We start from the raw sequence: 27,313 nt of genomic DNA on the forward strand, positions 1-27,313 counted from the left end.
GACTCCTAGATATGCCACTGTGTATACTTGCACTATGGTGGATTTCAAAACAAGAAGACACTAATTATTTTGTTTTTAAAAATGTTTTAAACATTGAAAAAAGAAATAGGCAGTATAAAGAAGCTGGTGTGTTCATGAAGGTCTCCTTATTACCTCATGTAACTAAAATTTTTTTTAAAGTAATTGTGTTTACAAGTTTTTTTTGGGTTTTTTTTCACAAAAATTCCTGTAGCCAGAATAAAACCACACCTTTATGTTCCACCAATAGTACATGTACGCACTTACATAATGCTTCATATGCTTCCAGGTCAGTACAATTTACTCTTTACTGGCCAGCATGTTCATACCACACCTTTTTCTTTGTGGCCAGGAAAGGACCTCACTTTACCTTGTGCTTGATGGATACACACATGTACAGTTTCCTCCTAGAGTTTCTGTAGCTTTCATATAAATACACATTGCTAACAATTGAATCAATTCTTTCGCTAACATGTTCATATATTTTATTCTTTACAATATGAAGACTGTTAATAATATACACATTCTTAAAACGAATCATACTACATTTAAGAGAACATAATGGAATAATCATGTAAAAAGATGATGATTTAAATTAATTTAAAATAGATAAACTGTAAAAAATTCAAGTGGTACCTTGTCTAAGTTTATTTTTTATAGTATTACCAAAATGAAAAAAATATAATGAAATAGGCTCCTTAATTAAAAAAAACATCACTATGATATAGCATAAGTACAGGCACCTTTAATTCAAAATAATAACATATTTTATACAGTATATTCACTTTAATTGATCATGATTTACCCTATGAATTAATTTAATTATTGATGAAAGAAATTAGATTAAGACATTAAAAAAAATATGGAATGAATAATGATAATAATAAATAAAGGATATAAAATTTACGCTTATCTTCTTTTTAGATATCGCAAGAATTCTGATAATATTTATTGACCAAATGAAATGAGTACAACAATCAAGCCCAACGCAAACCTCTTATCTTTTAAACATCAATATAAAAATTGTATCCAAACAGTTTCAATTTGCTCCAAGTCGGTGCAGCACCACCAACGAACAAACTGTTGATCCAAAATGAAATTCAATGAAAAGAACAAGGTTCATTTTGCCCATCGGTGGTGCCTTTCGAAGTTATCCAAAGGATAATAGGAGTTCACTGCCTCTCCAGTCTACCTTACATTTTTTTTACTATTTACATTTGTTACAAAAAGCAAGGCATTTCAAATGTTCACACTATTACATCATTTTCTTGTGTAATTGCTTGAAATTGAATGAATGCCTGACACAGAAAGAACAGTTGCATGAAGAAATGCATGAGATATTTACTCTTCAAAACATCATTTGTAACGTCATAGATTTGAATACATCATTGTAGTAGAAGACAAAATGTTAATGTGAATAATAAACAAAGCATTCAATGGCTTAGGATGGAACCAAAAGAATTAAGGCATAAGAGTTGTTGCACATGTTCTTGGGGCTAATAATCTAGGCGATTGAATTCCCAGGTGGCTTATATCCTGGGTGAATGATATCCGAGGTGGCTTATATCCCAGGTGACTTGTATCCAGGCAATTAATGATCAATACCTATATCACAAGTAACTGATATCACAGGTTGTTTACAGTATATCGTGGATGGCTAATATCCCAGGTGGCTCAAATCCTAGGAAAGCAATATCACTAGACACTAATATCCCGAGTGAATAATACAAGTGGTTGTATACCAAGTGTTTATATGCCAGGTAACCAATACCCAAGATGACTGATATCACATGTAGGCTATGGAGGTCCAGGCCTGTCCGACAAGGGAAATGCCCTCTCTGCCCGCCCTCTCTGCCCCCCCACCCCCTTCTACTGCCACCACCACTGAGTGACGTGTGACAGTAACTCAAAATTACCCTAATAGCAGATTTCTTGACATGTTGGAGATACAGGACCTTATTATTCTAATACAATGAAGTTTTTACAGGAAGCACATGTATCAATCACTTGTCTAATTTGCATATTCAGTTTTGTGCCACTCTGTTGATTAGTTCCCATTCCTGCTGGTTATCTCCCACCTGCCTTTCAACTATCTCCCACCTGGTTACCTTCCACCTGCCTCCACACTGATGACCGGTTGCTTCAGGTGTACTGCACTTCCCGCTGAAATGATAGGGAGCTTGTTGCTGCGGTGATAGTCAATCAGGTGGCTTACGCTATCAAATTCTTTGTCCTTTGTTCGTACCTAAGAATAGAGAATTTATCAAATACCGTAATAGATTTAAAAAAAAATTAATGTGTCTTTGTGTGTATAAGAATGCAATCTATGCAAAAAACAATACACATTAAAAGTTGACTACCTGCTAGAAAAATTCTGAATAATTTTGGCAGTTTCAGCAATAATTAATCAATCTTTTCCATAATTACCTTTTATTAGATATTTTAAAATAATTTTATCCACAAACCTTTCCTTCGGGATCAACTAGAAGCAGGTGTTTAGGAGTGCCACTCTGCATTCCACTTAGTACATACTGACCAGGTGTTGTCGTACTCTCGCGCACTAAGAAATCTCCATCAGCCTCCAACTTAGCTTCTGATTGTTTCCGAGTCATTGGACCGTGAAACCAAATTTCTTCTTTGAGTGGAACAGATGGTTTCACTCCTAAATCTCCTGTGCCAGTTGGAGACGGATTAAATGGTTCTGTTAGGGAGAAATGAAATATAATGAAAAATTAATCCCAACAATTTTTTTAATTGATCAAAATATATATCATCAAAATTAATATAAATTTTGGAAAGTAGAAATCAATTACAAAAATTAACCAATCCTAATTACATTCAAATACTGCTTCATCATAGAACATACAATTTAAAAGAATTCATTTAAAATCAGTATTTTTCTACTGTGTACAAATTTAACTAAAAAACAGATATCTAAAACTCTATTTCTTTCAAATATGCAACCAATTTGTACATGCTAAGATTGTAAAAATGCAAGATTGTTGAGTAAATAAAAGATAAAAACATAAGAACTCTAAATGGTGAGAAGCATGTTAGAGGGTTGCATTAATGGTTTGGATTCAAATGTTAATTTTAGCAAATAAACAAAGAATAATTGTTTCAGAACTTCATGCATTAATACTTTTATGATTTTGTTAAACTGGAATGGATTAGGATTTGGATTAGTACTGTAGTAAAACAAAACAATACAATTCTGATTGAAGATTTATAACATAAAAATCATGTTAATAAATATGTTTAAAACATAATTTTTAATAAATATTTCATATCTGCCCTTCGATGTTCTTTTTATAATTTCATGAGTTGTTTTGTTAGATGAAAGAATTTGTTATAAATTGCAGTCGAGTCATTCAAGGAAAAGTGGCAAAACCTGGAGCAAAGACTCTACTTCTAATACTTGCATAATAACCACCAGCCTACTACCAGTCAAAGCTATGAAAATGGCACAAAGAACACAATTCACAGGTAAGACAAAGATGACAAACAACGAGACAAAGATCCATTAATATCAGTAATTTCAATGCATATTTATATTTTTGAATCTTTAAAATATATATATAGTTTTTTTCGGATTAAAATTTTTAAAACAACTGCAGATAAAAAACCATAATGGTAAAGACCACAGTAATGAATAAACCACAATAATAATCAATTAATAATTATTAATTAGTTAATAATTAATGGATCTCAGTCATGTAATGCCTCTTACCCATATCAAAAGGATCATTTCCTGGGCTTGGTTGACCCAGCATGCCATTCTGACCTGTGACCCCAGTATCCATAGCAACTGGAGAGGAAAGTAGCCTGTCTGGAACTCCTGTATATACACTGTCATCAAAACTGTGGGACATCGGACTGCCGGAGAGGCTGGAACGGACCGAGGTTGGGTGATGATAGTGGTCACTGTGTGGAGTAGGATTTGGGTTCTGCCAGTCATTAACTGAATTTGATTCAAAACTAGCACTTCCATCTGCAGAGAAAAAAAATCAAAATGCAAAATAAATAGAATTGAAATTAGCCTGTAATTGGTGAAGGGTTAAAGATACTACAGGACGAGTGACTTTGTACAACCGTACTGGCATCAAGTCACAATATATTGAATTAAACTTAAGACATTGTAACAAATAGTATCTAACGGAATACTATACAAATCATTTAAAACTCATGTTGAATAACCAAAATATTTTATGAAGTGAAGATTATTAAACAAATAAATCTATATAATTTAAGTTATTAAAACAAGGTGTATAATTGGCAGTACGAAAAGCCTTCATAGTGAAAATAAGGATCTATAATGCAAATGAATAATAAATATTTCAAAATACTACATTTTTAATGCTAATGACATTTTGTTAATAAATATAAATGATGATTGCCATCATAATATCATGAGGACAGTGATGGTCATGATAATGATTATGATGGTAACAAGTTAGTGTGCAAAAATTGTACTCTAAAAGTACTAAATTTAGTACAAGCTAATCATTAAAGTGGTAGTGCACAAGGTTATATTAGAAGTGTCACTGGTTCTGGATGGTAGTGCACATGGCTATGTTGAAGTGTCACTGCTTTTAGATGGTAGCATCAAGTTCTTCATCTGTCAGTAGGAAGTAGTTGGTTAGTAATTGTAGAATCTTCAACTTAAACTGGTTATGTCTTTGTAACTAATCTAAACTCGATATGGTTTGTTAACATTTCACAGGTACTGTTTCTATATTATCTAAACTATGCACTATTTGTTGACATTTTCACAGGTATGACTTCTGTATTTCAGTATCTGAACTATGCACTATTTCTTGACCTTTTCTCGGGTATGACTTCTGTATTTCAGTATCTGAACTATGCACTATTTGTTGACCTTATCTCAGGTATGATTTCTCCACTATATAAACTATGCACTATTTGTTGACCTTATCTCAGGTATAATTTCTGTACTATCTAAACTATGCACTATTTGTTGACCTTATCTCAGGTATAATTTCTGTACTATCTAAACTATGCACTATTTGCTGACCTTTTCTCAGGTATAATTTCTGTACTATTTAAACTATGCACTATTTGCTGACCTTTTCTCAGGTATAATTTCTGTACTATCTAAACTATGCACTATTTGTTGACCTTTTCTCAATTTTGGTTTCTGTCTTATCTAAACCGAGCATGGTTCAATTACATTTTCACAGATATGTTTTCTATTTTACCTAACTCGGTATGGTTTGTTTATCTTTTGTACTGACATGGTTTCTATCTATGTAAACCAGGTACTGTATGGTTTGGTTACCTTTTTAAACAGGTATGTTTCCTATTTTATCTGCGGTGATTGGTTTATCTTTTGTACTGGCATGGTTTCTATGTTAAATAAACCTGGTAAATTTTTGCTAACTTTTAGTTCTTATCTTAACATAACACTCCTACTTTCATAATAATTATCTTTCATCTTTTTTCACCCGTTATTCATACTTTTCAGCTAGCCTTTTCTGGTCTCTAGACTACATTTTAGAAATGTATCACAAGGTTACCACCACAATCTCCCAACAATTGAGAGGGATGTACAGAGTAGATGTACTGAAAGGCATTGGCACAATAGTCAGTTAGCCATCTAAAATGATGTGTATGATAATAGTGAAAATGATAATTAAATATTTTGTAATTTCCTTAACTTACAAACTTAAATCCAACATGCTACCTAAGATAATAACATAGTACAAGGGGTACTTGCACTAATGTCTATTCTCTGCTATTTTCACAATTGGAGTTGTACTCTTCTGGACCATTATAATAATATGTGCAACATGCTCCGGCATTGTCATGCAGTTAGAATCTCGCGTGAATGATCACGAGTAAATTCATGAACATAAAGTTAGTATTACAGCAAAGATGCAGGTCCAGTAGTTGTATCTGATTATTTAGAGTTTTTGTGATCAGTTTAATAGTCCAAATGTGATGGTTGTTGTGTGGAAGCTGTCGCAATCACTTCATGCAGAGAATGTGACGTTTGACGTGCTTTAGCTGATGCATTGACCCCATGCAGGGCAGATAACTGGCGTTCATGCTAAAGTAACGGGAAGTGAACCTTGAGTTTTGCTTGAGCTTCGTCTTGATCGTTGATTATTCAGCTTTCCGGCCGATCTAAAATTATCGTAGCCTGCCTCCACCATTTGTTTCAGATCAGGATGTTTTATATTTTCGTAGCATGGTAAGACAAAACGAGACTTCGGTGACAGAACTACATTCTCAGTTTCCTTTGGGGGATTATCATACAGAGATGGCGTCCTCCGTTCGATCTTTGGTCTAGTTGTAGACGTTCTCCTCTCTGACATCGAGGGCTTTAAATTGCATTTAATCTCTTGTAATTTAACAGCGGGACTTAGATCTGGGTCTTTTTCGATTTTAATCAATGATGTTCTTGGTGTCTTGTTCAATGATGCCCGGACTTTATTAAAGTCAGTTTGCATATTAGTACTTGGTTGCTTACTCAACTCGGACTGCTTAATATCATTGTTTAAAATTGGGTGTGGCTTGCCATTTGTAACGGGTGTATGATTTTTATCTGTGCTATCTTCTTTGGCTAAAAGAAGGTGGAAGGTACAAAGGTGAAAGGTTAATGATGATGGAAGCTTGCATGTGATAATTAGAAAGAAAAATCAAACATGAATAATCAAAACTAATGGTGTAAAAGAGTGAAAATTACATGAAACTAAAACATTCAATGTAAATAAAAATGTCATAATAATTAATATACCTTTGCGTCGAACATTGCATAAAATTACAGTACATCCTTATCAATAAGTTATAGATGTACATAATTTTTTTCAACAATGAAATGCCAACCAGATTTTTAGAAAAAAATAGTCAAATATCATAATGATATTTTTTAATTATAAATTGTTTATTAATGTATTCTAGGAAGTTGCTACCTTTTTAGCTTTGATATATAGTTGAAACCAGTTCTTATGATTTTAATCACACTTAGGTCTGAACAAAAGCTGCACACATTTACAGTTTCGCTTGCAACACAAAATACTAAATTCCTTTTCATATATTTATTGAAGAAAATATACACTTTCACCAATAATGCACTTGCAAACAGTATAATGAGATAATTATTTTGAAAAAGACCTAATGTTACACCCTGAATGATGTTGGAAATAGTTGCCATAAAAATGCCAATGGGAATATGTCAAAAAAAAACATTTTATATTGATTATTTAAGATTTTAAATCATGTAGAAATTTCAACTTACACTGCTGGTTCAATGGGTTGTCAAAGACTGGTGCAGGGGTTGCCTCAACCAGGTCAATCAGTTGACCAATCACAGGCTGCTTACTATTTTCATACGATGTTTTATTATCATAGATTTTGGGATCTGTTGTATTATGGTTCATCACATCTGTGCGGTTATCGTAGAGGTCGTTTCCTTCAACATTTCCATCACTCATTGGCCTGTCATTTGGTTTTGAGGATTGGTAAATATAGGTGTGTGTTTGCTGCAAATGGTAAAAATTTTTCAATGGAGTATCATGGGTAGCTAAGAGGACAGGGGACAATGAAGTAAATTTTTTGTTGCCTTAGGTGCAATGTGGTGGCTCTAGAAATTTGAGGATGAGGGGTCTGATATGTCTGACCGACAGCGAGTTCCGAACCAAGGGGCCGACTAGAGCCTCGATTAGGGTCCCGGAATATAAATTCCTAATAGGGTTCATGGTGTGAGTTTTTTGGCTTAGTATGGCCCAAAATCATGCTTTTAGACCACAATTTTAGGGATTCGTAATTTAAATTATGTTTTTTATAGGCAAATTAATACTTTTCACCTGACAATCTCCTTGTGGCGTCAGACGACGAGGTCTAGGTCTGTCCGAAGGGGGAAGGGGGCGAATATTTTCCCTGCCCCACCCCTGCTGGCACCAACACTGCTTATGTGCACACCAGCATAAAAGAATTAAGTAAGAAGTTTGCTGCCACCAAAAATAAATAACAAAAATAAAATGAAGACAAAAACAATGGTGGTGATGATAATGATGAATATAGTGGTAGGTTATAGTGTAAGGTTTGAAACCACTGTTATGTCTTACCAATTCCAGACCATTTGCCACAGGTATTTCAGGTAAAGGCTCTTTTTGTACTGGTTTTGGTACAAAATCAGACAGGTCATTATAATATTCTGGATCTTCACCCCATGCACTCTCCTCTGAAACAAATCTACAAATATAAGGTTTTTATTTAGAAATATAAATTCTTTCATGCATAAAATATTATGTTTAATATGATTAAATTATTAGAATATGATATACATTAAGTATATTATAAAAAATCATATAAAATATCATATATTTAGTTTGGAAGTTTGGTAAATACAGTGTGTGTCTGCTGCAACCAAAAAATAATGAAAATTAACTGATAAGAATCATAATGATATTGATAATGATGATAGTAAAATTACAGAATTAAAAAATAATATTTATTGTTCAGTTTTTGCGAATTTGTCTACAAGGGCTATATCAAATTACAATAAAAAAATAATGTATTTATTCAATTAAATGCACCTGGGCATTTATTGTTGAGAAGGGTTTTTGAGGGGGCATTTATTTAAGGAAGGCATTACTTTTTATTATTACTTCTTATTCTCACTGTAAACGTGGAAGTACAACATTAATTACCGTCAAAATGTGATCATAAAGACTTATTAATCCCAACCTGGTTAGAAAAAATGTAATTCTACTGAAGTGGAACATTAATAGAATGTGTTGAGAATGATGTTGCTTCTAATAGATTTGTTTACAGTGACTTGTGGGGGGGGGGGCATTTATCAGAGAAAAAATTAATCGTCTCACATTGTTTTTTTTTTAGGGAACCATTCATTCCAAATGATGTTCAGAGGTGGTGTTTATTCACAGTGAGACGTTTCTTCAAAGCGAGAAATTTATTCAAGTAATTAAATTGGTTATGGCATCTTACCTGTCAGGAACATTAACAGCTTGTGGAGGGTTCTTTAAATATTCTTTGAACCTGATTTCAAATGCCTGTCCAATTGTAGTAATTACATCGTGTGCTAAGCCATCACTGCACTCAATCACATGACAAGCTGTTGAGATCAATAACAAATATTTATGAATATTCATATCAAGGTAATTAACATTCATTTATGTTTATTTATTCACAGATTGATTTAATAAACTTTTATGAGAATGACTCATGCACATCCACAATGATGAATATTAATTAATACTTATGTATTTTTCAGAGATTTATATCAGACTTTGAATAAAACATCAGTATATTTGATAAGGCAACTCTTATAATATTGGAGGTAATAAATTCTTAGGACTTTCAATTGAAGATAAGGGTTGAGAATTATGGTGAAATTCTGTTTGTTTCCTAGGGCAAGGCACTTTATCTATGTTGTGTCTGTCAACACAGAAGCATCAGTAGATACCTGATAAAACCTAGTGTTTACTATCGACCATTATGAAATACTCCCAGGGGAGGGGAGGTGAGCTAATTTAATGTTCCATGTAAATTATTATTTATTAATAATAATAAGCATCTCTTTTATAAATAAGAATATCTATGCCATAAACACTTTTATGAGTTTAGACATAACATTAAAAGAAAATATTTAAAAGTGTGATTGAGAAATTTATTTACCAATCAAAGGGAATTTTTGTTCATGGAAACAGTAATGAAAGGGCACGTATTATTATAAGAGTAGCACAAATAATGTAAGGGATATATTGAAAAGCTTTGATATTTAATACAAAACCTTTAATGAGAAAAGTTCAAAGTTTGCCAACTCAGGTGTCTGTCTGCAGTAATATATATTGCAGCTGGTGAGATTAAGCAGGAAAGCAATATATTTTAATAACTTATTACAAAGAATTATACTGCTAAGCTTCCAAGAAATTTGACATACAAAAAAAAACACAGCAAAAGGAGCCCTTTGTTTAAAAATTATCCCACAATTATTCTGCGGTAAAAATAAATTCCTTACCTCGTGCATTTACTGGATCCTTTGCAATGTATGCAACATAATCAGGAGTTTCCTATAAAAGAAAAAAAAAAAACATTATAAGAAAACAAATGAAAAGAAGAATATTAAATTAAAATGAATTGTTTAATTAATGACATACTTTTAAATCAGCAGTTGGGTTGTGAACAATTTCTGGTAGGTTGTGACATCAGTTGACTGTATTTCTTTCAAAAATTTGCTTTTTAATTATTTTGATGCTCTGAATGTTTAAATATTATACCATATTTTTTGTATATTTTTATGTTTTTTATATATTTTATCTTATTGTTGTTGGCCAGGGGTTTAGAGATGACCACTTGTTGTGTTTGGCTTTAGCCTATGTCATCTCTATTCACGCCCCAGGTCAATATGCATTTATGTATATCGTGACGATATATATCGTGACGAATTTTTAATAAATAAATAAACAATATACCCAAAATAAAAATCTCACAAGTAATGTTTGTAATGTTTTTTTTATAAACAACTTCACATATAATATGTTGTATTGCTGTTTTAACACTTTTATGTCTACTCAGTGTTGTAAAATTAATGATAAAACATAATAAATTGACAAACACAAGGATGCTGGAGAGGAGTGGAGTGGTAAACTCAAAGGCATGACCCTCAGAGTATTAGTCTCATTGGGTTTAAACCCTCACACCACTATAGGCGTAAACATGTATTTAATGTAGGCCTATGTCATATTCCTGTAATCAGCAAATGCAATGAATATAAATACAGAGGAAACACAGATAAATAAGGATTCCCACGCACATACAGTATCATTGGGTTCCAGATTTTGACTAGACAGTTTAATTATAACACAGTGTAAGGATGCCCAGCAGACAGTTGTCATGAACATTGAATCATTAACATACAGTAAAAATGGTACTATAATGTGGCTTCAGTCAAACTATCAATCAAGAAATTTATATGGAGTTAGTAATCCATAAAATCTTTCACCGTCCCTCAAATAGCATCTTCCATTAATGGTATTAATTTAGCTCAAAGATTTCCTAATGTTGATATAATTAATTGTAGTCTCCGGTATTAAGATTCATCGATAATGTATAATTTAGCCTATATTCTGATAATATTAAGTTAAAGTGGGCATATAGTTACTTTGAGATACACATACAAGACTACCATTGATACTAGGATATGTAGCGAGGGAAAAATGTGTACCCACCAAATTCTTTTAAACAATCTTCAAATTCACTTAAAAGTTAAGTAAATTTTTTTATTTTGGAAAATAAAAAATATGGGTTAGCTTATACACCAGCACAATAATTTTGCCCTAAATTTGGGTATAGGTCTATTTACAGCACAGGTAAGCAAAGTGCTACCCTCAGGCCACAAAAATAAAATCCTCCAAGTTTCAGCCCAACAACCATCTTTGGCTAAAAAACCCCTTGTTTTGTACAGCCCAACACCGATGATCCGGTAATAAGTAATAAATCTGCGAATAAAGCCGCATAAAAGCAGTGCATAAGGATTCTGGAAATCTGAAAACATCAGGGTTTAGGTCTAGCCCTCAGTTTAAATAAAAAATTAACTTTGGCCCTCCAACCCACTTTTATGCCCACCACTGATGTACAACATGTCGGTCCTGCTAACAAGCTTGTTAGGAATAATAACCTACCACATCGCCACCTGATGCAAATGAAATTCCTTGCATTTGATGATTTGCAATTGTCTGCAAGAACAACAACAATTTATAATTAATGTATAGATTTATGATGTACAGTAAAAATAAATAAGGTAATGTACAGTAGTTAGACTTACAGTATAGAGTGCTTTATAAGTAAGACTAAAAGTAGTAGTATCATGTTGTAGCTCATACTGTATGTAAACTTCCTTCTTGCTAAAGGGCCACTTCGGTGTTAGCTACCCTCTAAACCTGTACCAGGTACACTTGCCTGTCCAAACAGGGGCTGTATGCATTAACAATCATTATACATACTACACATGACAGCAATATTGGTCCAACATTTTTCATAAACTAAATTATATTTTATACATAATTTATTATGCAGACCTAGAGCTTACTATAGATCAACACTTATAAATCCTTTAAATCGCTTGGAAGGAAATATCAATTACACAAAACAAAACTCAAACATTGTGTGTATATTATAATAATGTTTGCATATTTTATGCTTATAAACCCAATATTTTTGTTTGTAAGAAATTTACTTTATCTTGTGCATGATCGCATGTTGAAGTTCACAGTTCATACAAAATCTTGTAGTACAATAAATATTTGTTACAAGTAGTCAATAAAATGCTGCCTATTTGTTCATCTCTGCCCATCAAAAAATAATTTTAAAAACATGGTGTCTTATAATATAATAGGCCTAATCATCAATTGCATTAATTTGAAACATATCAGATAGAAACGCTACTTCCAAGCACATAGTTAACATGGTGTAAGGCTCACATGACACTACAGAAGAAAACAGTGTTCTGGAAAAACATAAGTTTATAAAAGAAAATCTCGGAGTGTTATAGACATCTTTGTTTAGTTGCGTATTACGGATTATAACAGTTGGCTTTATATAATTTCCAAAACAGTGATTTATTTATTTATTTTGTCTTCAAAGTGATAGCACTTTCAGTTCGCAAGTGGTTCACATGATCGAAAACAAAATAGACAATTCTTTATATTACCAAACAAATTTAATAAAATTATTTTTTTACTCTCCCGATTTTGTCAGATACTACGTCTCAAAATAATTGATTCAGAATTTTACATTTTTAAGTAATTTTTTTCATAGTGTTTTTAATTCAATTTTAATGTTAATGTATTAATAGATTGCATTTATTTCTTAAAGAAATAACTACATTTCCACCAATTTTTCCATTGTTTATAATTACATTTTTCTATCATCCAGGACTTTTCACTATTATATTTGATATCGTCTATGATCATCCGAGTGGAGCTGCCATTTTTCGTTTACAACGGTAAGCTCCACTAATTTTACATTGACTTATGCATAGGAAATCCTGCATCATAACTACCACAGCTATTTATAGAAACTTCAGCAGCTTTGAGTGTTTCACCACTGCTTCACCACAATTGGATTGTACAAGGCGACTAAGACTGGGGTCATAGGTCATCAATGGGATAAAAAAATCCCAGTATATATTTGTACCAGGTGGAAAAGAAAAGGGTACAGAATAGCTGGGTACTGTATAAAATCTATCAATTATACCATTGTCTAATATTCCATAGGAAATTACTGGCTTCCTAAATGTTTATCTAAGTTTAATTTATAATTAATGCATGTATGAAATATTATATGAACTAAAATCAAAATGAAATGAAATGTTTTGAAGATAGTCACCAGATACTGATTTGTCTCAATTAAGGTGTTATATACACTGATTTAATACCTACTTAACCAAGAGCTGGAGTTAACAGGGCAATAATAGAGATCTTGAAGATGATGATGATGATAATGACAATGATGAAAATTGTGGTAATGAGGACGATTATGATATTAATGATGATGATGATGAGGCCTAAAAAAATAGTTTGCCCTTCTTTCTTTTAAATGAAAAAAGAGCAGGTGGAAAAAGTTTTTTTTTGTAAGATACTCTTCAGATGGAATAAAAATAACTCACAGAGGCCTAGAATGGCAACATCTTACATCAGACAACTTTAGACTAATTTGTAGGGCATCTGGCAAAAAATAAAATCAATTCACTCACATTTTTTTTTTATTTGTAAAATTAAAAATTAAAAAAAAAACTTTTTTAAAGTTTTTTTTGTTTTTTTGCCCCTATTTTTTTTTTCAGTGAGTTAGGGGCGGGTGAGGAGGGCAAACAAAAATATTTTTTTTTTGGCCTGATAACAAAGCTTCTTCTGGTGTCATTCCTGATTGCAATGGTCATTGTAATAATGGTAATATTATTATAATACTACATTATCAGTGGCTCCAGACAAATTTTATAGGAGAAGTCCAACAAATCTGAGAGTGGGCTACCTAGAGCCTCAGGAATTTGAGGTCTAGGAATAAAGACCATGGTGGAGGAAGGGGGTAGATTTATAATTTAGGGTGCTAAAAATTGTGCTTTTCAACCAAAAACCCTGGGAACTATAATAAATTTGATTGAATCGCCAAATATTTTTAGTCAAATGACCTCAAGTGTCCAAAGACAGCTGGTCCTTGATGATGATGTCGTTGTACCGTATATTCTCGCATGTAAGACAAGGCTTAAAATAGCAAATGACAATTGAAAAACAGGGGGCCGTTTTATAAGTTCAACACAATTTTTTAAAATGTTTACATCATGTTAATCTTATGTGTGGATCGTCTGTAACATGCAAATTTACTATTCAAATGAAGTTACTAAATGTTGGGTTGAATGAACACAATTTTAAATGCAGGGAAATAAAACACTAATGGACATTTAAAAAAACCCATAAAACAGTATTATTTGGAAGATTAGCCTTACACTTGGCTCCGTTTTTAGCCAGCAAGATGCAGGTATCAAGACCATAAAGTGCAGCATAAATTAAGCATTTCGAAAGTAAAACAGGGGTGGGGGTCATCTTATATGCACGACATACAAAAATCATAAAAAATGTTCTCAAACTTGGGGGTCGTGTTATACACAAATCACCTTATACGCGAGTATAAGTATATGTGGTATAATACCATGATGACAATCATGTTGATGATGGATGTTGAAGAAGATTACAATTCATTACGGTTATGATGATGATAATAACATGTTTCAAATTCTCACCTTGCCCGTTTCCATTATCATCAGGTTGATGCTCACTGTTGATATTGTCAGGTTCACATTAGCACCGCCAAACTGAATGTTGGGTAATTCCCCAAGAACTTTGTTCACCTGCTTGCCAGCCTAAAAAAAAAAAGAAATCACACCAAACACCAATTAATCAAACACCAAATTAATCAAACATCCAATTTACCATATACTTTAACAATGTTCATTGTGTTGGTTCTTTCAAGCTGTTGACAATGATGACGATGCCAAAGACTACTGTACGACTAAGAATGGTGATGATTACAGCAAAAATGACAATGATGATTGTAACAATGCAACTGCTTATAATTATACTGATGATTAAAATGACAATTATGATTATAACAATGCAACTGCTTATAATTATACTGATGATTAAAAATGAAAATTATGATTGATAATGAAGACAATGACAAGAATAACAAAAATGATGATGATCATGATAACAATGGCAATGATTATAATCAGAATGATGGTGATGACTAAGAAGAAAATAGTGACACTGATGATGAATGCAATGATGACAAGATAAAAAAAAAAAAGAATGACAATAACTACAACAATTAAAGATATTAATGTTTGCAAGTAAAGTAGTTCACCAAATTTACCTTCTTTTTCCGATTATATCTGAATCCTGCTGCGTCACAAACTCTAAAAATAGCCTCTCTGAAGAAAAAAAAACAGACGTACATGAATCAATAAAACTGAATTGGCTGTGGCAAAATCTGGGAAAACCTAAATAAGATACAAGTTACAAGATTCCTTTATTGTTAAAATATCATTAAATCTACACTCTGACATACATTGAGCATTGCAGGATATTTTTATTTTAGTAGTTATTTACATACTGTATTATGGCACAAATTAAAAGACAGGGTTTACTGTCAGCAAAATACCTAAATAAAATAAAAAATACAATCATAAAATAATAAAAAATAGCTAGCTAATTGCTAATTTACATGACTAATACTTTAAATAGTTAATCAGTAAGATTACACTACAGTATAGTATTACAGTATCCACACCACGAAAGTCACCATATGAAAATACATCACCAACATTAAGGGCAATCATAAATACACTACAGCTTCCCCTGACCTTTGTGTTGGTGGTACTATACATTTATTGCAAACAACATTAAGCCTTCAATACATTTATACATTATTATTTGTATGCAAATAATAAACAGGGCAGAGGGGCCTCTGAGGAGCAAGTTCCTAACTGCAACAAATTTGTTCAAATAATAACCCAATATATATTTCACTATTCCATTGCTACTAAGAGAAATACTGGCCTTGTAAACTTGTCTGTACAAATTATATTGTAATTTTCAATAAATGGATGTTTAAATAATATAAGACAAACGCAAACTTTATTCTTGGTTTCAAGTTAAAATCACGATAATGCAAACAATGTACATTTTCTTCAATCAAGGACACGTTGATATTATTAGAGGTTTTCAACGCCCCTGGAGGGTCCTGCATCATTATGATAAAGCGTTGTGCGGATTATGAAGCTTATTAGGCAAATGCTATTACTCTCTATTATACAAAGCAATTGTACAAAGCAGTATAGGGAAGTACTGCATGATTTAACATTGATACAATACTAAACATATGGATGTATTGCACTAAACATTCTTTGCTATCTGTACTCTGAGCAAACACCATTTATGGAGGCACCTGCTAAATTTACTGCACTCTGAATATAATATCCTACATTATTACCAAATTATTATGGAAAAACCATACCAATATTTATATAAATAATTCAATATAAATAATTTACAATGGCAGATTCCAAGGGAGCCCAGTCGGCCTGGGCCCCTTAAATATTTCCGAATTATTTTTTAAAAATTGAGAAAAAAAAATGATACTCAATTTAAATCTAAGAGTACTGTTTCCGGTCATCTAGAAGTGCAAAAATATTATCATAAATTTTGAGGTGTATAGACCCTCCGTCTGTGCCAAAGTAGCTCACTAGGCCCCACTCCTGGATCCACCACTGATTTATATAACCATTCCAATAGTTATATGAATTATTTAAATTAAACACATTATCAACTGAATTTAAAGCACATGTTCTACGCAATGGGGGTGTCAGCGGTGATGCAGGGACAGCTTAAATCGGAACCAAAAGAAATTTTTAAAAATACTATTTCCTTTTGGGCATGATAAATTCTAATTTGTTGTAGGCCTACTGTTGAACAGCTTCAAATGATAAAAATGTTCTCAGTATTTCTAAACGCCAGCTTATTCCTGATCCCACTTGATCTGTGTCCCTGGACCCCACTGGCCACCAAAGGAAATTGCCAAACCCCCTGTCGGATAACTTAGCTCACCATAAATGTGTATCATACAGAGACACCCATGGGTCTAGGTGCTACTTTATTGTAGTAGCACGGTAGTAGCAATATGTAGCACAATCGGTTTTTTTTAAGCTTAAAGCCTTGTTTTCATAAACTCACTACTCTGCAGTGTCCCTACAGCGTCTTCTCTTTAAAAAAATATATACACTCAATCACACTATGTTGTATCACTTCCCATAACATTTATAACAGGGGTTGTGATTGGTCAAATTGTTGACAACCAAGCACAGTAGACAAAAATAGTTTAACAAGGTGACAACCTTGTAGTGTTGCTTATATCTACGATAATTCTCTGTGGGTAGGTACTCTTCAAAATCCATCCCTATATCTGCTAGAAATGATAATATAAAGCCAAATTGAGATGCCTGGGGAAGTGAATCACTATACTATTTAACATTTAATATTCTAAATTCAGTTTTGTGATACCCTGATATAAACAACAGCATGATTCATAACATAACAATAATGATATACCGTATGTACTAGGCATAGCCACTTCCTATTATAAACATATTTTATAGCTGTATAATTTATTATGGACCTTAAAAATGACTTACTTTGTTACTTGGCCTCTCATGTCAAAGGGTAAAGTTCGCATTGACTGTTTAACCTCTAGACATCCAACATACTGCAAAGAAAAACACAAGTTATTGATTGAATTAATAATTGATTGAATTAATTAGATAAACTGAATTACCTTGCAGAACATTTCATTATTTGGTTACTGTATTAAACAGATATTTATCGGTTCACCTTAAATTGTGTTATTTCACTATAATGGTATATGAGCGCAGGAGCTATTATAAATACTAGTCTATACCCAAAAGATTGCACCCCAATATTACTCCCCGGGGAGGGGGGAAAAAAGCTGCATGTTGTACATATTTTGTGGTTGGACATTATGGAACTGGTAACAACAGTAATAACAGCTTAATAACCAACCAGCGGTGGTTCCAGAGATTTGCCAACATGAATTCAACAATTTTTACAAAGATCTGAATTAAAGGGGACTGCTTGGTGGGGTAGATATTAATGGTTGAAGCTGCATTCACATTGTGACATGAACTGAAATTTGGACTGCATTTCAATGTGTTGCCAACGTCCCTATTCTTACAGACTGCTTCGATTTTTTGATGGGCTCATAATAGGCCTTGCGATTCGAATATTCGGTTTCAGTGTGTTGCTAATGGTAAAATCAGGAATCCGAAAACCTGGGTGGGGGAGGAACTTCTAATAAGAATAAAGAATGAATGATGAAATGAACATAAATATTGTCATTATTATTATTATTATTATTAGAATTATCATTATTATTTGCATGCCTCTAAATTTTGTTGTACTTATTCTACGATCACATAACATGCCTTGGGCTATACACTAGCTCTGTGATCGTAAACGTGCATTGAACAGGCTGTTCTCACTCAGTGATCAAACTACATGCCTCGCAAAGTCCCTTGATGATCCTTTCAGTCGATTTGAATTATTCTGTTGAATTTAAAATTGATGTTTTTCTTCAGACTATCTTCATATCTGACTCTAAAATAGATAATGTCTTTCAAAGTGGGATCTGACCTCTAAATCAATGACCCAGTATTTGTGAAGAAATCTTTCACCTTCAGTAACACACAAAAACTTCAGAATTTACCCACTGAAGTGTTACAATAGAATTTGTTGTGTAAATCTATTTCAAGAAAATTATGATTATCAGTTCTAACATGGTCACATCAGATAATACTTGTTTTAATACAAATTTTGGTTTTATACCATTACCAGATTTGAAATTGAATGTCACAAATGTTAATATCAATTCATGAATTTTTAAATAATTTTTACTTATTATTTTACATGCTATAATGGTAAATGGTTTGATGGTGTCTGCGGTCATGATTATAGAGAGCACTAAAGTCGGGAAATGCATCAAGTGTACTCATAATCATATAACTTGTAACGTTGTTTCCTGATTCAATTTTCTTTCCACATTGTGATTTACTATATGTGACTTTTTATTCTAGGTCCTACAGAGAAGAAATAGATACTGTAGGCCTATATTTTGATTGAAATTGAATGAAACAGATATCAACTTCCAAACCTAAAATTAAATTTGCAGTGAAAAATATTAAAGGGATGTAAATTGTTTTTTTTTTTATATTGTGGAAGGGAAAATCAGGGGAAGAATAAGCAGAGGATTTCTGCTGATTAAAGACAATATTTTAAAATAGGCTCCCAGTGAGAGAGTATATCTACTGCCTGAAATAGAGTACTGTATGTTTACAATCAATCTGAAAAGGTAAAACCATGGTCCAAGCAAGACAAATCTTTGCATATAATGCAATATCCCATCAAGCACCTCACAGGATTTACTCTCACAAGCAAATTCCAGACGATAAATAAGGGTCTACCAACACCCGCAGGATGCAAAACCTGCTGCAATAAATTAATACCACACCACATCACAATTATTACTGTAGATTGATGTCTCTTTTTGCCTTTTACCGAATCTATTCTGTTTTCTTTATTGATTCTGTTTGTTATATTTCTCCAACATGTAGTGGAGGTTTCTATTTCTGTTCTTAGAGGATTGAACATTTAAAAAAAATAAAAAATTCTGGATAATATTTTATATGATGTATATGATGATCTACAGTACCAAAATTAATACATTTTATACATATTATTGGAATAATTAATAATAAACTATCAAAGATGTAGAATGTCTAACATAACAATTGTTTAAGAAATTAAAATCCAATTTAGCTTTTATAAAATGCAAAAAGGTCTTTAAATAATTTAAAATCCAATTAAGCTCCAATTAATCGCTGGTACTATATTATAAATTGAGTTGTTGAGTTTTTTGACTGATGTTTCAAATATTTGACTGATTGACTGACTGATTAATGATATTATTTGACTGACTAGTTTACTAATAGATTGATTGATTACAGTAACTAGTGTATTGATTTAAAGATGTATCAATCGTGTTGATTGATCGATTAACTGAGTGAATGATTGAATGAATGATTGATTGTTTGACCGATTAGTGGCTAGAACTATATTGACTAATGAATCAATTGTTATGTTGATTAAGTTGGTATTTGGTATATTTAATAGGTTCAACTTAAAATAAATTTAAAATTAAAATATTATACGAAATTGTTTTGTGGTTTTATTTTTTTAAATAAATTAGATTTCAAGTTGATATTAAGTTAGTGGCAAGAAAAAATGATTTTTGGAATTTATTACTTACTCTGACTCCATAGCATATGCCTCCAACTTTAAGTCTCTCGTCCGGATGAATCCACCCTCTATTTGGTTTATTGATGAAGGTACCAGTCTTCGTCCACAGATCATCGTTTTTCCGACCAATTTTTCCCGGTCCTTTGTTATTTTTTAAGAAGCCTGCCATTTTCAGTCTTGACTGTCTCTGAAAAACCCTAGAACAGAGTATAGGTTCGCAGGTCATTTTGATAAACTTTCACTGAATGAATTTTTATTTTTCGGTATCTTCAGTCTAAAAATCTGTTGAATCCAAAATTATTATGCAGTCTGGACAATAGTATGCGAAACTTCCTGATGCAAATCAAAATGTTTTTTTAATGCATATTAGCAATAATTAGGAATCAGAATAACCATAAATATAAATATCCATTTACAGCTATTGTGGGTACTCTGTCTCCATCTTAATTATGTATTTCTATAAAAAAAAAAATTCCATCTGTCATGGCTCATAAAACAGTGGGTAATGATGGTTTCTTTGCAGTTTTACAGTTGGTTTCTTGCAAAGCTTCAGTCCCTTAACACTGGCTGAGAAAGATGATGTTATCCTCAATTTATAACGCTATCAACAAAAACAAGTTCACTATCCTCCTGCTAGGAATTACGCTTTAATTACACTATCCTTTTAGAAAACAACCACGCAAGATTTTCCAAACCGTGACCAACGATGTTACAATAATCATTCCATCGAGAATCAGTTGGCTTGCCAATCACAGGGTAAAGTTATATCGTTTTTCAAACTCACTATCCTTCTTATAAATAAAACTGGGGACTTCCTTCCCTTTCGTTAAATCGTAATTCACAAACCAATTCTCATGGAATGAATAATCAGAATAAAAGAGAATACTCTCCGCTAAAGAAAAATGGCAAGGACAAGCTATTAGCCCACGGATTTGCAATCATCATCACTAGCCAAATTTAGTGGTTGAATTTTGGAAGTGAAAAGTTCAAATATCCATATTTTAATAACCCACAATGATTGGTGAACTTGAATTTCCTTAATTATTTGACCATTTTAGGAATGACGACTAATGGCAGAACTCTGCAGTAAGTCTAGAGTTTATTCATACATATCTGGTAACAGTATATGCATATCAGTTTTTAATCCAAGTATCTGTTAAACTTCATCAACACTTTGAGGCAAACAAATACCCAGCAATTAAATGAACTTGCACACAGTCAACTGACTGACATAGAGATGCAAACATTTGGATAGTTGGAACAAAAATAAAATTTGACACAATCACATTTGTAGGAAATTTGAAGCAGATCTTGATGATCTTTTAATAAATGTCTGGATAAAATCTCTAAATTGAACCTGCTTCCTTACAGATGTAAAAAAATTTAGCAAAAATCCATCCAATTTAAAGTGATAACTCCTTTGACGTCTATTCCTACAAAAGTTACACAAACGTCTACTCTGCTGTCTTGGCCGAACCTGCAACCCTCTGGCATAAAAATCCATGCACGAACAATGATACAAAAAAAAAACCTCTGCAATAGAAACATTTGAATATGAATAAATTTAAAATCAAGAAGTTGGTTTTATTCCTAAGCCACAGTTTCCCATTGCACACGTATATACACACCATATAAAAACTGTTGCATGAGCTTACAAAATAACCAATCACCATAAAAAGATTGCAAGCGGACTTGGAAAGCAGCCAATCAGAATCAGTTGATCTAACCCAGTCTATTGACTAACAGGTGTCAGCGTACAACTATGACGATGTTCATAATGTAAGTTAGCATAGAGAGGGTGCATTATCACAAATGTACAGTAAATGCAAGTACAATCCACGGATTTATTAATTGATCAGTTAACAGTTTGTAATGCATTAACAATGATGTACGCATCAAACAGTTATGATCAATATAGTGGTGTAGAAAGCAAAAATCATCCCTGCCTCATAAATCAAAATTATGATAAATTATGACTATAATGATAACATGTACCAAAATAAAACTATTGCTCAATTTTTTATACAAAAAATAATTGAAAAATTAACTAAACTGACCAGGTTGAGAAAATACTGAAAATATAAATGAAATACCAATTGTGATAGAATGTAGCCTAAATGGTTGGGTATGTTACAGTACATATTTGAGTGGAGTTGAGTAGCTTAGTGGTTAAGATGCTTGCCTTCCAATTGCAGTGCCCTGGGTTCAAATCATGTGACAGCAGGCTAACTAACTACAACAAATCCACTCCTAGTAATGAGACTTAGTCTATAACTGGGCCTTGTGGGAGAAGTGTACAGTAGATAGACTGAGCCCAGTAAAGTAAAGGAAAAAAATCTAAATTTAATTAAGGAGAACTTGTTAAAATTATATTATAAATAAAATAAATTTCCACAGTAAAAATAATTATATAAAAAAAATCTTACAATATGTTTATTTTTTTTGTTTTTTTTTTGTTTTTATTTTACAAGATATACCAAAAGTATGTAAAAGAAAGTATACAACACTTCCTACATTCATTACTAAAAAAAATGCACTCAATTTTCTTTTTGAAGAATAAAACTAACAGTCTTGTGAAGTTCCGTTAGATACAACATCATTTCCAATTTACAGATAACATCGTCGTATCCTCTTACAGCACATGAAACCTCTGCTTTCATTTAGACTTCCTTGGGATTTTTGATTTAAGGGGGCGGTCTTAACACCACACACTTAACATACTTAACTTATCTCTTCCTAATCTAAGTCATTCGTAAAATGAGGGGGTACTTCAAATCTAGGAAAGTTGAAGGAAACCAGTTACCATTCAGTAGTTTTGAACATACAGTACAGTACTATATGCACTGCTGTTCAATATCAACCTCTAATCACTTATTAATGCAGACACTATTGCTATAAACTATGAATTATTAATGGTATAGAAATGAGCATCTTTTGTTAAAGCTCTCCAAGACAGGATTTTAACATGTTAACCTCTTAGAAACATGCAACAAAATAAGAAACATTATACAGCTTGGACAAACATCAAACTATTGATGGGTCACATTCAATACCAGACCAGGGGCAGGTCCAGATTTATTGAAATTTTAAAAATTTTGCAGCAAAACGATGATTATGCAAATGACTAATAAGAGGAAGAATGTTCAGACTTATGAAATAAATAGCATACCAGTTTGTTGGTCTAGACAAATTTTTAGCCGTCATAACAACAGGAACCAGAAACAAGATACAGACACACAAGGATACTATGTAGTATGCAAGCTGTAATAACCATTGTGACATTCACTTCCTATTTAGCTAAAATCTGTTTCAATCTTCTCAGAAAAACAAATTGGTAATTACGGTGATATTTATTTATGTTATTGTTACTTCATGTAACTGAATACAATTTACTATACCGTACAGTTTGTACCGTACAGTTTGTTCCATCCTGTGTGTACAGTTAAAAAACTAAAACAGATCATATCCCTTATTTCTAACTTTTGCGATATCTCTCTTTGGAATGTGTTAACTTAAAATTTACTTTAATAATTTGAATACTTTAATAAAACAACATTTGAATGCTAAAAATGTTCTTGCCAATCTAACTCTTAAGCCACCTTCATACAGAGCTACGTTACCACAATATTACGGGAATCTTCCTGGCATTGCCTTCTGTACGAATAAGTCAGGGCTAACCACAGCCGCAATATTGGTGTTACGTGGCGTTCTATCTCAGACCTACAGTAGTAACACTACTGCATTACGGCTGTTACTGTGCGTTCCGGCATGCGTCTGAAACAAAAGCAGGTCACATACCCGCAATATTACTTTATTTAGTCTAAATAAAGGTAACGAATTAGACAAATGTTGAGATAAGGTAGAACAGAATTGTTAGTATAGTCATGGAGAAGTGTTGGCAGGTATAAGAAATTTGCCAATGTTCAGGCAGGCATGTAGTTATGGTGGGCAGCCTTAAAGTTTTCCACCTAGTCTAAAGCTAATTTCATGGCCTTCCACCCACCCTATTAACCCACTTTTCCATCCTTAAAATCCAATCTTATTATTTTAGAGTTAACACATGTTATTTACCCACCCACACTTAGTTTTCTACAGGAGCAACAAAACTGTTCAGGACAATTATTAAAATTATATTAGAAGTAATAATAAACCACAAAATAATAAAATTGGCCCTATTATCCTTATAATAAAAACTCATTTACCGGTACGTGGTATTATTGGGGGTAGGGGTGGAGACTATGCCTACATCGAGACACAGCAAACTGATATCCTCGGACATATATTGATAAAGCAGTGTACAGTGAGGTGCAGTAGGCTGGTTATATCATAAATGCTATATAGGAAAACTTGCATTTTGTTTACACAATTAACATTACCAATGGCTCTGTCAGCGTGTGCGATCCATTCATACAGAAAGGCGTTATATTACGGCAATATTTAGTTGGTATGTATGGTTTTATGTCGATAAGTGTAAAGGTATTATTACCGCAATACTACCAGAACCTGTGTCTGAAAATGGCTGTAATAACTACAGAAATATTGCCTGCATTCTAAAGCATGGTATTTTCATGATAAAGAAGTGATGTCACCAACCTACAAATAATCCAGGTAGTACAAGAAAATTAAGCAACCAATTTGAAGTGGTTGTCGAAATGATGACAATGGCAGCAATAATATAAAATTATGGCTCCATAATTAAGTGAAAAATACAAAAAAAAAAAAAATAAAGTAAAAATACTAACAATCAAAATAATAATAATAATGCAAATTAGCAATATAGTTCATTTTTAACTAAAGGAATAATAAAAATAATAACAATAACTATTATTAATTTAACTAAAACTGAAATTCTAAATCTTTAAAAACAACATAATGTCACTTGTTAGAGCAAGAGACTAGAAAAATCAGAGATTTCAGGTTTGCAGAATCCAGGCACTTGACTGGGATGACATGCTTCCCGCTGCCAGTAAATTCCCATCCCTGCAGGATGCTATGGCCTAAAAATGGATAATGTCTGTTATCAGGTTGGTTGGGAGACATATATCACAACAGCTAAGAAGTTCCAAAATATTATGACACACTGTATAGGCCTACCTAAATAATATTTTAAATGCTGGTGCAGCAAAAGAGGAGATTTTATTAGGCGTTTTAAATCTCCCGATGGGTTCCAATTTTGTGTCCTTGAAAAATTTCAATGCTCATTTTGAGTTATGATGAAGCAGGGTTCACAGGTAGTTGTAAGCAGATGGTTGCTAAGATACCGCTGATATCATTGTTCATCTGCGATTACTATGGTAATTTTTGACAGAGAATTCATTTTAGTAGTAGAGGAGACATTTTGCAGTATAATCTGTGTCAGTAATTGACATAATGTATAAAACAAATGGGACTTTTAATCTGTAAATAATTTGTCGTTCAATCTTCCTGGATGTATTACTTACTGTATCATGAGGAAGCAGAAATTAAAAGGTTGAATTATAAATTTTTAATGATCTGATGTTAAACAAACATATCACAGTACAGTCATTATAGAAAATCATTACAAATTAAAGAGAGGATGATGATGATGATGACGCTATGTTGATAGCACCTAACCTCATTTATTATTAAAAAATTGTGTGTAGTAAAATTTAAACCTAGCAGCACATTAAATACTAAAACAAACTTAGTGACAATGTTGAGCTGTATTCAGTGGCGGATTCAATGGTGGTCCAGCCAGCCTGCCTCCACCTCCCCCCACCGTTCCCCCATCCCCGAAATTGTTTGAAATTTTTTTTTTTTAATGTGGATATAAAAAAAAAATTCTGATAGTGCAATTTTTGGCCATCTACAGTAGAGGTGCCATTAAATCAAAAAATTTCCAACCATACAGTAGTGGGGCTGAGGTGGTATACAGTAGATCCTCCATGTGAAAGTACCTCTCTGGGCCCCTCTATTTTGAATTCCTAGACGCAGGGTTCGCGGAACGCCGCCCTCAGCGGCGAGAGCGAAGCACAACTCAGGGTCAAAAGTGGAACGTGAAATTTCGATATGGTTTTCGTAGTCAGATTTTCGAGAAAAACAGCTACCCGTATTTCTCGACTGAGACGTCAGTGGGAGCTGTAATTTGTATGGCAAGGAGATTGTGCAACCCTTAATTTGCATTAAGGAAATTTACGCCCAGAAACCTTGTAGTTATTAATATTTTGGTTATAATAAAAAATATTCATTTTTTGGTGACGTCACACTCACAATTTATGCATACGTCATAAGCTGGATTACGTCACCTTTCCCTGGTAAGGCAAACTTTCCCGGAGGTAAACAAGGTACCTCTGCAACTGAATTACTCTTAGTTATTTGCTTTTTTTTTTCTTATTTTAATTTATTTCTTTCGAAAGTGTACTTTCTATCACATATAAATGCACTGCCTAGTTAGGCCTGGGCCTAGGCCTTGTCTTATTGTTATGCCTCATCGTCCCCCTACGCAGTACAGTACATCAGTAGCCCCCTTCCCCCCATACAGTACAGACGTTTGCTAGGCAACAGAACGTGATTGCACCTTCCTTCCCAGGTGTAATTACATTGGCATATTGTTAGCTAACCAGTTGTGTGTGTTTCATTGTGAAAATGAGTACCGCGGCGTACTCATTTTCACAAAGCATTTGCATCCCCTCTTGCAAAGAGGGAACTTCGAAATAAGTCTCCATATTTTTGCTAATTAAATTAATCACCGTAACTTAGCTTACACTTATGCATTTAGGGAGCACTTAAAATGTACAATAATCATTTCAATGCCCGACAAACCCCGAACTTTATTCATGCATTAGGCCTATATAATACTTTCATCTTGCTGTACTGCGACTCCAACATCACTGGCGCATGGTAACAACCAACTGACTGCAGACCAT

General features: G+C 32.9%; 1 protein-coding gene across 4 annotated transcripts in view; it reads right to left on the minus strand.

Annotated features, from left to right (window-relative positions):
- Window positions 1–217: 217 nt before the first annotated feature.
- The window catches only part of LOC117122622 (SHC-transforming protein 1-like), a 40,391-nt gene continuing 13,295 nt past the window's right edge, over window positions 218–27,313 (minus strand). For 2 of the 4 annotated variants that reach the window (XM_033268279.1, XM_033268278.1), the window contains exons 2-14: window positions 20,437–20,623; window positions 17,750–17,820; window positions 15,433–15,490; window positions 14,801–14,920; window positions 11,688–11,741; window positions 10,025–10,076; window positions 8,992–9,118; window positions 8,109–8,235; window positions 7,280–7,523; window positions 6,110–6,604; window positions 3,749–4,009; window positions 2,484–2,719; window positions 218–2,263 (exon numbers count right to left, since the gene is read on the minus strand). In XM_033268279.1, the coding sequence (XP_033124170.1) occupies window positions 2,123–2,263; window positions 2,484–2,719; window positions 3,749–4,009; window positions 6,110–6,604; window positions 7,280–7,523; window positions 8,109–8,235; window positions 8,992–9,118; window positions 10,025–10,076; window positions 11,688–11,741; window positions 14,801–14,920; window positions 15,433–15,490; window positions 17,750–17,820; window positions 20,437–20,595 (2,145 nt within the window). In that variant the 5' untranslated portion in view covers window positions 20,596–20,623 and the 3' untranslated portion in view covers window positions 218–2,122. Of the gene's footprint in view, window positions 2,264–2,483; window positions 2,720–3,748; window positions 4,010–6,109; window positions 6,605–7,279; window positions 7,524–8,108; window positions 8,236–8,991; window positions 9,119–10,024; window positions 10,077–11,687; window positions 11,742–14,800; window positions 14,921–15,432; window positions 15,491–17,749; window positions 17,821–20,436; window positions 20,624–27,313 lie in introns of those variants that run through there. The other 2 variants (XM_033268280.1, XM_033268281.1) reach the window with 2 other exon arrangements.

This window comes from Anneissia japonica, unplaced genomic scaffold (assembly GCF_011630105.1).
Source record: "Anneissia japonica isolate Jap-2015-1 unplaced genomic scaffold, ASM1163010v1 scaffold287945_len1679841_cov205, whole genome shotgun sequence".
Lineage (NCBI taxonomy): Eukaryota > Metazoa > Echinodermata > Crinoidea > Comatulida > Comatulidae > Anneissia > Anneissia japonica.